This window comes from Hyaena hyaena, unplaced genomic scaffold (assembly GCF_003009895.1).
Source record: "Hyaena hyaena isolate Hyena2069 unplaced genomic scaffold, ASM300989v1 scaffold_120, whole genome shotgun sequence".
Taxonomy (NCBI): domain Eukaryota; kingdom Metazoa; phylum Chordata; class Mammalia; order Carnivora; family Hyaenidae; genus Hyaena; species Hyaena hyaena.
Genome location: NW_024080752.1, coordinates 3,132,735 through 3,146,923, shown reverse-complemented (window position 1 = coordinate 3,146,923; position 14,189 = coordinate 3,132,735). Strand labels below are relative to the sequence as shown.

The window sequence follows — 14,189 nt, the reverse complement described above, 5'->3', positions numbered from 1 at the left end:
ATCCCAAGAAAGGTATAACAAGGCTACTAGAATTAATGAGACTGTAAGATAGAAGATCAATATAAGAATATAATAGCAGGCAAATGGGAGGACTTAAGCACATACCACTTTTATATTGAAAAACTAAAATGTGAAGCAATATTCAAACTACTGTAACACCAATCTACAAAGCAAATGTTATTTTGAGAACTTCAGCAAAGAATAAATTAGAAAATTATTATAAATAAATAACTTAATATACTTGATTTTGGCTATTTTATTCTACAGTTGACAATAAGTTTACTTACCAGCTGTTATACGTTCCTGACTCCTTTCAATTCTGTGCTTTAAAGATCTTGAAGGTGATTTCTTACTACCATGTATGCTTGTTGTAGAGAGCTCTTTCAGTCTCCACTGGGTCCAAAAGCCTTTTTGAGGTTTTAAACCTGTTATAAAATGTGCATTTAGTCAAGGAAATTAGCATTTGAAAATATCTTTTAATTTGTCAAAGAATTTTCATGTGTTACATATTTCATCCTCATAACAATCCTGTGAAAACTGTCAGCCTCAAGTTTTCTATAAGGGAAACTCTATGAGAAATATTAATGTCTTATTACATAAAATAGTGAATTAAAAAAGAGGTAAAACTTAGTATCACCTTCTGATTAAGAGACATAAGCTAAATTCACTGATGGACATAAGAGGAAGTTAATTATTGCAAAGAGTTCGGAAAGACTTAAATATACAACAAGAATACATCCATACAATGGATTATGAGGTATCCACTTAAAGTTATCTTGTAAATATTTGTTAACATACAAAGGTATTTATAATTTTTTTTGTGAAGAACAATTTTATGTCTTAGGTATGTGTGTCTGTAGCTTAAATGTTAACACGAGTGCTTCTGAATATAGATGACTCTTATTATTATGCCTTATCTGTATCTCCTGAATATCTTAAAATAGTATTTATCAATCAATTGTAATATCCAAAAAGTAACAAAAATAAATTTTAAAAGTTCTACTTTGGTTCCAAAAGCTGTGTATGGTTGAATAATCCATTTAATCACAATGAACACTTTCATCCCCAGCAATTAAAATAAGAACAATGTAAATTCCTTGGTGTACTCCAAGAGTTAATATGTTAAAGTGTTCAGTAAATGAAAAATATCAGCTAATACTATTATCATTACTATACATTGATATATTCTAAATATAGCCAATATTTTTTCAGTAGTGAGTGTTCAATGAGGATTACTTGCTATATTTGGCTGTCAAATTTAAATTTTCTAGGTGTTTTTAGATTCAGTTATCACTTGTTTCACATTAGTTGCCGCTAGACAAAATATGTGGAAGACTTCAGTTTAATTCACTTGAATGCTTCTTGATAGATTGTGTATGTTTTAAAGTATAGTGTATTAATAGAAAATTGGAGGTACAGTGAGGCGAACAGGTCAGGAAATGATTGGCATGGAAAAGATAGTTTATTGCGCATAGTTCCCAAGAGGAGGAGCACACCATGCCATGGGGCCACATGGCAACACTGGGGCCAGTGCAGACACAGAGGGGTAGAGGACACTGTGGGCAAGAGCCTTCACTGTGGTTTCTCAGGAAAGGGTGAGTCAGGGTAAACTGGCTCAGAACTGACTAGTTTGAATAATTTCAGTAGGCTCTGGAACATACGGGCTGTACCCAGTTGTTTGGTACCTGATCCTGGAATGGTTAAGATAAGGGGATAGCGGTCCAGTGTGAGAACCCAATAAATGAGGTATTGCCATGCGGGCTCTGGATTGGTTGGTTTGTATTTGAAAAGCACCTTTATGGGGGAGTTATTTAATATTTCTAGGAACTGGCTAACCCTGGCAGTCCTTCCAGGGAAAGCAAGGCCCCAGATGACATGGCGTCAAAATACAGAAAATAACAGAGTTGTTAATACATCTAATGTTGAATAATCATTCCATTTCTGGGATAAAACCTACTTGGTCCTGATACATATAGAGAAATGACATTCAACAAACACTTTTGCAAGCTTACTATGTACTAAACTATGTATCTGACACAAGGGACCCAAAATTCAATTTAACTTCATCCCTGCCTGCCATCAAGGCAGATGTGAAATTATCTGGCACAGTGTCTGGTCCATAGTAAGCACTTCATACAGGTCAGTTTCTCCATTGTTTCTTTTCCAAATTAACCACTTGTTGAGCTGACAACATCCCATCATTATTTATAAGTAAGAAATTCAAATTGGTCACTAAACATGGACTATTCCAAAAAATGGCAATAATATAGGATCACAGCCTCCAAATGAAGGTGTTCTATATCTTTAGCTTTCATGATTTTTAATTTTAATATCAAATTTTCCAGCTTTATTGAGCTATAGTTGACATATAATACTGTGTAAGTTTAACATAGAACATTTAACATGTAACTTTGTACAACTCTATTTATTTGATACACTCATATATATTGGAAATGATCACCACCATATAGTTAGCTAACAGCTCCATCATGTCACATAGTTACCATTTCTTTGCTATGGTGAGAACATCTAAGAACTACTCTCTTAGTAACTTTTAAGTATACGATACAGTATTATTAACTATAATCATCATGTTATACATTAGTTCTCTGGAACTTATTTATCTTATAACTAGAAGTTCATACACTTTGACCAACATCTCCCATTTCTTCCATCTGCTGGTAACAACTACCCTATTCTCTAGGAGTTTGGTATTTTTTTTCTTTTCTAAATGAAATATATATAAGTGATATCATAAAATAATTGTCTTTTCTGATTTATTTCACTTAGCATAATGCCCTCAAGGTGCATCCATGTTGTTGCAAATGGTAAAATATCTTTCTTTTGTATGGCTGCATAATATTCCATTATCCATATATATCCATCATCTTTATCCATTCATCTAATGACAGACACCTAGATTGTTTCTATATCTTGGCTGTTGTGAATAAGGCTGCAATGAATGTGGGAGTGCAGATCTCTCTTTATTTATTTATTTTTTTTAAAGTAGGCTCCATGTCCAACACGGGGCTGAAGTCACAAACCTTGATCAAATCATACGCTCTACTTACTGAGCCAGCCACATACTCTTTGTTGTTTTATTTCTTTTGGATGTATACCCAGAAGTGGGATTGCTAGGTTACATACTGGCTGTATTTAAAATAGTTTTAGGAACCTCCATATTGTTTTCCAAAGTAACAGCACTAATTTACATTCTCACTAACAGTGCACAAAGGTTCCCTATTCTCTACATCCTTGCCAAAACTTATTTCTTGTCTTTTTGATTCTAGCCATTCTGACTGGTGTGAGATGAGATCTCATAACTTATTTCTTGTCTTTTTTTATTCTAGCCATTCTGACTGGTGTGAGATGAGATCTCATGGTTTTGATTTGGACTTCCCTGATTAGTGGTGTTGAGTGTTGTCTTTTCATGTACTTATTGGCCATCTATATATCTTCTTTGGAAATGTGTCTCTTTAGTTCCTCTGTCCATTTTTAAACGTTTGTTTTCTTTTATTGCTAGTGAGTTGTATGAATTCTTTATATATTTTGGATATTAATCCCTTATCAGATTATGATTTGGAAATATATTCTGTAAACTGCCTTTTTATTTTTTTAATGGTTTCCTTCACTGTGTGTAAGCTTTTTAGTTTGGTGTGATCCCCCTTATTTTTTGCTTTTGTTGCTTTTGTTTCTGGTGTCCCATATCCAAAAAAATCATTTCTAAGATTGATGTCAATAATTTTTCCCTATGTTTTCTTTTTTTATTTTAGAGAGAGAGAGAGTGCATTAGCAAGGGAGAGGGGCAGAGGGAGAGAGAGAGAGTAAGTGAGAGAAAGAGAGAGAGAGAGAGAGAGAGAGAGAGAATCTTAAACAGGCTCCATGCTTAGTGTGGAACCCAACATAGGGCTCTATCCCATGATATCATGATATGAGCCAAAATCAAGGGTCAGATGCTCAATCGACTGAGACACATAGGTGCCTCTCTCCTATGTTTTCTTATAGAAGTTTTTTGTTTTTTTTTTTTTTTTTACAAATAGTTTATTGTCAAATTAGTTTCTACATAACACTCAGTGCTCATCCCCAAAGTGCCCTCCTCCATGCCAATCCTCCCTCCCCCCCACATCCATCAGTCCTCAGTTTTTGTCAGCATTCAAGAGTCTCTCATGGTTTGCCTCTCTCCCTTTCCCCCACCATTTCCGCCCTTCTTCTCCCCCTTGGTCCTCCGTCTTATAGAAGTTTTATAGTTTAGTTCTTATTTTAAATATTTAACTCACTTGGAGTTAATTTTTGTGAGTGTTATAAGAAAGAAGTCCAATTTCATTCTACATGTGGTTATCCAGTTTAACTATCACCATTCATGGAAGAGAGTTAGTATTGAGTATTAGTTGAGCTCTTAATTCTGGGCTCTTAATTCTATTCCATGGGTCTATGTGTCTATTTTTATGCCAGTATCATTTTGATTACTGGAGCTGTGTAGTATCATTTGAAATCAGCTTTGTTCTTTCTCAGGGTTGCTTTGGCTATTCACATCCGGGATACAAATTTTGAGGTTGTTTTTTCCATTTCTGTGAAAAATGCCATTGGAATTTTGATAAGAACTACACTGAATCTGTAGATGGATTTGGGTAGTACGGACATTTTAACAAAATCAATTCTTTCAGTCCATGAATATAGGATATCTTTCCATTTGTTTTTGTCTTCTTTAATTTCTTTCATAAAAATCTTGCAGTTTTCAATATACAGATCTTTGATCTCCTTGACTAAATTCATTCCTAAGTATTTTATTGTTATTAATGTTATTGCAAATGAGATTGTTTTAGCACTTTGTCAGATATTTTCTTGTTAGCATTAAGAAATGCAACGGATTTTGTATAGTGTTTGGTACCCTTCAACTTTGCTGAATTCATCGATTAGTTCTAACAGTTTTTTGGCAGAGTCTTGAGGGTTTCCTATATACAGACATAACTTGGAGCTATTGAAGGTGCAGTTCCATACCACTGCAGTAAATGGAATATCACAATAAAGTCAAATGAATTTTTTGGTTTTCCACTCATATGAAAATTATGTTTACATTATACTATAGTCTATTAAGTGTGCTATATAGCATTATGTCTAAAATAATGTATACACTCTAATTAAAAAATACTTTATTGCTAAAAAATGCTGTCATCTGAGGTTTCAGCAGGTGTAATCACTAATCAGAGGTCGCCATGCCAAATATAATAATGAGAAAGTTTGAAATATTGTGGGAATTACCAAATTCTCAGAGACATGAAGTAAACAAATGCCAGTCTTGTTGGGTTAGAGCTCTCTCAAATGATTTCATTTTACCTATTTACCTCTTTAAAGCTCCTATACTGAAATACAATCTGAGGTATACTGGGGATTAGGACTTCAATGTATGAATTTGGGGGGGACACAATATAGTAGAAGAGGTCAGCAGGAAAGCTGTTCTGTTCTTCATGAGATTTTTTCTGATAGTATGTTGGTACGAATGCTGTGTCCATTCTCTTTTTATTTCTCATATTAGAATTAGTTGTATTTTTCCTCTATAATTAGGAGACTCTTGTCTGTGTATGTTGATTGAAGGGGATGGTGTTTTCTCAGGGCTGTTTTCTAATCTTTACCTATCAAAGGCCCCCCTCCTTAAAATATATAACATTTTTTTCAGAAATAATTTGGTTACTAAGAATTGGTATAAAACAGTTTTTAAAAATTTGTCAAAATTTTTATCAAAAGGTTTATAAGAAGAACTATTTGAAAATAGTCAACAGCTTCTGGTAGTCCATAAGAGTAAAGCAGTCTTACAAAAAAAATACTGAGGAGGTCACTCTAAAACATGAAATTATACCTTAGTTTGACACTCAAGTACCTAAATCTCTAGCAAAATGCTCTAGGTTAGAATTTTACTTTCCTTCAGCCTTTCAGTCCTATAACTCCACCTACATATATACCATTATTAAAAATTAAAAACAAAAACCTTTTCCTTGACTAATGATTGATTGTATTCCTACAAGGAGGTGTTAGCTCTGGAATTCACCCAATACTATTTGTCATAAAAATGTCAATAGTATTCCAAAGAAGCTTAAAATATTTACTTTCTAAATATAAAATATATATAACTTTAGTTCTATGGAAATTCAATTTTCTATAACAATCTCATTGTCTATAAAATTACTTGGCTTCTAAGTTAATAACAGATTTTGATATAGCAAAACTTTCAGAGAATATAATCATTCTTTTTAAAAAATATTCATTAATATGACATGTTTTATAAAGCAAAGAACTACCATTTTTTTGACAAGATACTGTAATCTAAAAGTATCAAAATAATGATCGATATGTAAATGACATATTCATACCTGACAGCCAAAGAAAAATATTATTCCCTAGATCTTCTTTAAATTCATCATTAAAAAGATTACTGGATTCTGGAAATGCTTCCTGGAATGTTGCATAGATAGCTTGTGCCAAACAATCAGGATACACCTACCAAAAAGAGTCATATTAGAATAATTTCATATTTTATATAGCATATCTCAACTACCAAATAATGATTATTGTTTGTGAAATATATATCCCTTTTATCTTTTTTAAAAATTTAATTATTTTAATTAAAAAATTTTATTTGTTTTGAGAGAGAGAGTGTACATGGGGGAGAGGCAGAAAGTGAGAATTCCAAGCAGTCTACGCACTGTCAATACAGAGCCTTGACACAGGGCTTGACCTCATGAGCCATGAGATCATGAACTGAGCTGAAATAAAAAGGCAGACTCTTAACCAACTGAGCCACCCAGGCATCCTATGTCCCTTTTTTCTTATAGCTTGCTTTGGCCACTTATGATTTCTTTATACCTCTAACTGAGGGACATGGACAAAGAAGAATTGAAAATAAAGTCAATTTGGCTATTTGTCAGCATTTTAGAAAATTTAATTTGGATAAAAGGATGAAGTTAACAGTTAAGATAAAGTTTGATGACTACATTTTAAGATAAGGTTTGATAATTATTGATTTCATTTAGAAAATTTAATTTGGATAAAGGATGAAGTTAATAAGGTTTAATGATCATATTTTAAGATAAAGTTTGATGATTATTATTTCATTTAACCTTGGTATTGTTATCTTTTAGAAAGTGACATGTACAGGCCATTATAATAAAAAGTATATTTATGTATTTTAAAATTTATTTTATTTCTTATGTTTATTTATTTGTGAGAGAGACAGAGTGTGAGTGGGGTACGGGGGGGAATACAGAGAGAGCGAGACACAAAATCCAAAGCAGACTCCAGGTTCTGGGCTGTAAGCACAGAGTCCGACGTGGAGTTTGAGCCCAAGAACCTTGAGATTATGACCTAAGTCAGAGTCAGATGCTTAACCGACTGACACGTCCAGATGCCCCTATATACATGTATTTTAAATTTGTCATCTTCCCTCTCCCCATAAACTTTCATATCAATAAGAGAATCCTAACAAGCCATGGTTTTAGAACATAGATGTTAGTAGGATGAACAAAGTGGTTACTGCTTCTCTGAGCAAGCACCCAAGTCTTGCTACCTAGGTGCCCCTATTTATGTAATATTTAATTAAAATATGATTTACATATAACACTGTATAATTTTAATGCATACAGGATGTCAATTTGATATACTTAAAAACTGCAATAGATTACCACCATAACATTAGTTAACACCTCCATCATGTCACATAATGACCATTTTGCTTGTGTGTGTGTGTGTGTGTGTGTGTGTGTGTGTGTGTGTGTGTGGTGAGAATAATAAGCATTTAAAAAATTTCTTTTTAATGTTTTTTATTTATCTCTGAGAGAGAGAGAGAGAAAGAGAGGCACCGTGAGCAGGGGAGGGTCAGAGAGAGAGAGAGGGAGATACAGAATCTGAAGCAGGCTGCAGGCTCTGAGCTAGCTGTCAGCACAGAGCCCAACGCAAGGCTCAAACCCACGAACCCTGAGATCATGACCTGAGCCAAAATCAGATGCTTAACCGACTGAGCCACCCAGGAGCCCCAACGAGCATTTTTTTTAAATAAATGCAGGGGCGCCTGGGTGTCTCAGTCGGTTAAGCATCTGACTTTGGCTCAGGTAAATATCTCACAGTTTGTGGGTTCGTGCCCCATGACCTGCTCTGTACTGACAGCTCAGAGCCTGGAGCCTGCTTCAGATTCTGTGTCTCCCTCTCTCTCTGCCCCTATACCACTTGCACTCTGTCTCTCTGTCTCTCGAAAATAAACACTTAACAAATTTTTTTTAAATAAATAAATGCAATCTGTTTCTTAGAGAAAGATAGGTCAAGACTGAACTAAAATGTTTGGCAGTTTAAGTTTGTTTACATTTTCATTGTGAAAGACATTTTACTGGTTTTAAGTTTGTTTTACCCACGAAAACAGTTATCAACTCAAAATACAAATGTATTTCTAATTTACAGATGTCAACACAAAAGTATTTGAAATACTTCTGCTTTGAAATGGCTAGATGTTTATTTTATTTTTATATATTTTTTGTACTCCTAATGCTAATTTTTTTCTTTCATAGTTTAATGTCAAGTTGATTTCCATATAACACCCAGTGCTCAACCCAACAAGTGCCCTCCTCCATGCCCATCACCCTCCAACGCCCATCAGCTCTCAGTTTGTTCTCAGTATTCAACAGTCTCTCATGGTTTGCCTCCCTCCCTCTCCCCAAGTATTTTCTCCCCTTCTCCTCCCCCATGGTCCTCTGTTAAGTTTCTCCTGTTCCACTTATGAGTGAAAACATATGGTATCTGTTCATCTCTGCCTGACTTATTTCACTCAGCTTAACACTCTCAAGTTCCATCCAGGTTGCTAAAAATGGCCAGATTTCATTCTTTCTCATAGCCAAGTAGTATTCCATCGTATAGATAAACCACATCTTCTTGATCCATTCATCAGTTTATGGAGGCTCTTTCCACGATTTGGCTATTGTTGAGACTGCTGCTATGCACATTGGGGTACATGTGCCCCTATGCATCAGCACTCCTGTATCCCTTGGGTAGATTCCTAACAGTGCTATTGCTGGGTCGTAGGGGAGTTCTACTGTTAATTTTTTTAGGAACCTCCACACTGTTTTCCAGAGGGGCTGCACCAGTTTACATTCCCACCAACAGTGTAGGAGGGTGCCCGTTTCTCCACATCCTCGCCAGCATCTAGAGTCTCCTGATTTGTTCATTTTAGCCACTCTGACCGGCGTGAGGTGGTATCTCAGTGTGGTTTTGATATGCATATCCCTGATGATGGGGGACACTGAGCATTGTTTCATGTGTCTGTTGGCCATTTGGATTTCCTCTTTGGGGAAGTGTCTGTTCATGTCTTCTGCCCATTTCTTCACTGGAATACTTGTTTTTCAGATGTGGAGTTTGGTGAATTCCTTACAGAATTTGGATACTAGTCTTTTATCTAATATGTCATTTGCAACTATCTTTTCCCAGTCCATCTGTTGCCTATCAGTTTTATTGATTGTTTCCTTTGCCCTGCAGAAGCTTTTTATCTTGATGAGGTCCCAATAGTTCATTGTTGTTCTTGATTTCCTTGCCTTTGGGGATGTGTCAAGTAAGAAATTGCTGTGGTTGAGGTCAAGGAGGTTGTTTCCTGCTTTCTCCTCTATGGTTTTGTTGGCTTCCAGTCTCACATTCAGGTCTTTGATCTATTTTCAGTTTATTTTTGTGTATGGTGTAAGAAAATGATCTAGTTTCATTCTTCTGCCCATTGCTGTCCAATTCTCCCAGCACCATCTGTTAAAGAAGCTGTCTTTTCTCCATTGGATACTCTTTCCCACTTTGTCAAAGATTACTTGGCCATACATTTGTGGATCCAATTCTGAGTTCTCTATTCTATTCCATTGGTCTATGTGTCTGTTTTTGTGCCAATACCATACTGTCTTGATGATGACAGCTTTGTAGTAGAGGCTAAAGTCTGGGATGGTGATGCCTCCCATTTTGGTTTTTTTCTTCAATATTACTTTGGCTATTCAGGGTCTTTTGAGGTTCCATACAAATTTTAGGATAGTTTGTTCTAGCTTTGAGAAGAATGTTGGTGCAATTTTGCTTGGGATTGCATTGAATGTGCAGATTGCTTTGGGTAGTAATGACATTCTAACAATGTTTATTCTTTTGATCCATGAGCATGGAATGTTTTTCCATTTCTTTGTGTCTTCTTCAATTTTCTTCATAAGTTTTCTATAGTTTTCATCATACAGATCTCTTATATCTTTGGTTAGGTTTATTCCTAGATATTTTATGGGTTTTTTTGTGCAATTGTGAATGGGATCAGTTTCTTGATTTCTCTTTCTGTTGCTTCATTATTGGTGTATAAAAATGCAACCGATTTCTGTACGTTAATTTTATACCCTGTAACTTTGCTGAATTCTAGGATCTGTTCTAGTAGGCTTCTGGTGGAGTCTGTCGGGTTTTCTATGTAGAGTATCATGTCGTCTGTGAAAAGTGAAAGTTTGACTTCTTCTTTGCCAATTCTGATGCCTTTTATTTCCTTTTGTTGTCTGATGGCTGATGCTAGGACTTCCAGCACCATGTTAACAGTGGTGAGAGTGGACATCCCTGTCGTGTTTCTGATCTCAGGGGAAAAGCTCTCAGTTCTTCCCCATATTTGAAATGGCTAGATGTTTAAATTTAAAAATATCAGGGACACCTGGGTGGCTCAGTCAGTTAAAAATCTGACTTCGGCTCAGGTCATGATCTCACAGTTTGTGAGTTCGAGTCCCACATCAGGCTCTATGATGACAGCTTGGAGCCTGGAGCCTGCTTTGGATTCTGTGTCTTCACCTTTCTGTGCCCATCCCAGGCTCACACTCTGTCTCTGTCTCTCTCTCTCAGAAATAAATAAACATTAAAATATTTTTTAAAATTAAAAAAATAAAAATAAATTTTAAAATACCTACTGAAATTCCTACATATATTCATTTCACATTGAAAGAACACAAAGAACAAAAGTTCTTTCAATCAATCATATTCAGTAGTTATTATAACAATAGAAAAGTAAAACAAAAATTTGATTATAACTATGTCCATTTTTGTTTACTATCACAGGTACTTAGCTCTTACATATAACATAAACTTCTCAAGCCCCCTTTAACAAATCACAATATACATTATAAAATAAAAGAAAAATTATTAATTTTATAGATAAACAGAAAAAAAATCAAGATCATATACAGAATAATTCAACAGTTTTCACATTATCAATATGCAAACAAAATACCTGTACCACACTAAGGAGATTCTGTAAGACTTTAGGCAAGGGTATGCAATATTCTGAGAGGGGAGCATAGCTCTTCATATTTGACCATTACTTACCCTACTTCAAGGAATTTCCTTTCAAAGTAACAAAATAAGTTCTAATAAGTGTTTGAATAAAATATTTTTATGTCATTTACTCTAAAAATGCTTGGGGCGCCTGGGTGGCTCAGTCGATTAAGTGTCCGACTTTGGCTCTGGTCATGATCTCGTGGTTTGTGGGTTTGAGCCCTGCGTTGGGCTCTGTGCTGACATCTAGCTCAGAGCCTGGAGCCTGCTTCAGATTCAGTGTCTCCCTCTCTCTCTGACCCTCCCCTGTTCACGTGGTTTCTCTCTCTCTAATAACTAACTAAATAAATAAATAAAAACATTAAATAAATTTTTTAAAATGCTTAGCATAACCAGTAATTTCTATGTTTACCTGAAGGAATGTATCCTTTCGACTTGCTGGGATGCTCATGAAAAGTGCCACATAACTTTCTGAAATTCTATCAAACAAAGAATCTTGATTTTCTCTGTCAGGCTTTAAAAAAAAAGTATGGATTTAAAAGTATTAATACTACAATTAAAAATTGAATTTGTATGCATAATGTCAGTAATTTCATTTATTCTTAAGAGGCAAATCAGTTGCTATAGTGGAATAAACATGGGTGTGGTATCAGGCAGACGTGAATTTGCATACTGGCTATTATTCACTAGTTGTCTTATCCTGGGCTAATTAGTCCTAGTTTCCTCATCTGCCAAATGTATCTAACAATACATACCTTAAAACAGCATAGTAAAATAAGGACAAGGATCATGTTTTGTATGACTTTGTATTCAAGCCCTCAGTGCAGTGCCTGGCACACAGGAAGTACACAAACATTCGATGAATTACTGAAGGTTCCTCCATTAAAGTTGGCATGAGAGGCAATCAATGACTTTTACATTCTCTTGTTCTATAACCACTCTAACTCTATCTTTATCAGTAACTCAGTATAAAATTAAAGCTGTCACTAGGATGAGACAGCCACAGCCAGAAGTAGTACAATTGTGACATGATGGAAACTAAAGACACAGTATGTTGTAAGAAGGAAGAAATGTAGAGATAATAATGATTTCAATATTATAGTAAAATCCTGATAGGATTAGCTTGGGAAGGTGACAGAGCAGGGGGGCCCTGAGCTCACCCCATCCACATTTGCAACTAGATATCATCTGCATCCAAGTCAATAGACCGGAAAGCAATCTGAAGACTGACAGAACAAACTCCACAACTAACTTTAGAGAAGAAACTGCATCTGAAAAGTCAGGAAGGTCAGAAGGGTAGAGGGAGGCTGGTAAAAGGAAGGGAGCTGCATGTCTGGAGAGAGCAGAGAAATGGGCCCTCACATCAGGGAGTTCACATAGGGAAGACTAATTTCCATAGTATTTGACTTTAAAAACTAGAGGGACTGAATTTGGGTAGATTTGTAAAACCTGTGGTACTTGGAGCCTGGAGTTTTAAAAGTTAGCTGACTTTCCAGGAGGGCAAGTGATAGCTGATTTGCCACCCTTAAACGGACTGGAGCCTGTATAGACAGGCAACATAAAAATGGCAGTTTACACAACGCTGGGAGAAAATGGGAGACAGATCTGTTTATACAGACATCAAAGTGTGTTGGGGGACTTCTCCAAAAGTGAGGGAGTTGTCAGGCACCAACTTTCTCCCCCGCCCCCCCAGCATAAGTACAGAACCACCTGTGGGAGGCAGGGCTACACAGATGCTTATAGCCTTGGACAGGGCTCAGCGCAAATTTTGTTAAAGCCACCTGCATGGTCCGCCCAGCTGCCCGGTGCACAGCTGCTGCTGCACGCCATGCCTAGCCACCACACCATGCCTGGATGTGCACCCCCAGCCACCACTGCATGCTGCGCCCAGCCTTATGTTCCCAGCTTCCCCAGCACATAGCCCTCCACTGCAGCAGTGCTCTGGGAGATCCAGCACAGGCCCAGTTCCCCCATGCAAATTTTGTTAACATTGCTACCCTGCTTCCAACTTCCCCTGCAGGCACATCCCCCTAGAGCTGACCTACCTGAGACCCACTAACACTACAGGGTGGAAGCACAGCTCACAACAAGCAGAGAGTCAGTGTGTAGATGACTGCACTGAAAGGAAAAGTGACTCAGACCCACCAGCACACAGAGGATACTCTCCTGAAGTGCTAGAACACTGCACTGCAAGGCACTAGAGAACTCCTTCAGAAAGTCACTACTTTCAAGAGCAGAAGATGTAGCTGACTTTCTTAACACAGAGAAACAGCCACAGAGAGGGAGAGAAAATGAGGATACTGAGAAATTTATCCCAAATGAAAGAACAGGACAAGGCCACAGCCAGCAATTTAAGCAAAAACAGTTATAAGTAATAGGACTAATAGAGAATTTAAAACAATCATCATAGGGATACTTACTGGACTTACTGGACTTTGAGAAAAGAGTGGAGGCATGAGTGAAGCCCTTAACATGGAGATGAGGAATAACATAGCAGAGATGAAGGGCTCAATAAATGAAATGAGAAACATGCTTGATGGGATGAATAGCAGGATGTCAGAAGCAGAGGAATGAATTAATGGAACAGAAGACAGTAATAGAAAGTAATGAAGCTGAACAAAAGAGAGAAAAAGTTATGCAAAACAAGAATAGACTTAGGGAGCTCAATGACTCCATCAAATGTAATAACATTTGCATTATAGGAGTTCCAGAAGAAGAGGAAAAGGGGAGCAGAAAATTTATTTGAAGAAATAATAGCTGTAAACTTCCAAATCTGGGGAAGGAAACATACATCATGATCCAGATCCAGGTACAGATAACTCCTATCAAAATCAATAAAAGGAAATCCATACCAGATATAATGTAATTAAATTTGTAAAATACAGTGCTTAAAAAAG

General features: G+C 36.3%; 1 protein-coding gene across 1 annotated transcript in view; it reads right to left on the bottom strand.

The window, feature by feature from the left end:
- Positions 1 to 14,189, bottom strand: part of FAM227B (family with sequence similarity 227 member B) — a 197,025-nt gene that overhangs the window by 144,570 nt on the left and 38,266 nt on the right. The window contains exons 10-12 of the mRNA XM_039237154.1: positions 11,705 to 11,806; positions 6,366 to 6,492; positions 288 to 425 (exon numbers count right to left, since the gene is read on the bottom strand). Coding sequence (XP_039093085.1) covers positions 288 to 425; positions 6,366 to 6,492; positions 11,705 to 11,806 — 367 coding nt within the window. The remainder of the gene's footprint in view (positions 1 to 287; positions 426 to 6,365; positions 6,493 to 11,704; positions 11,807 to 14,189) is intronic.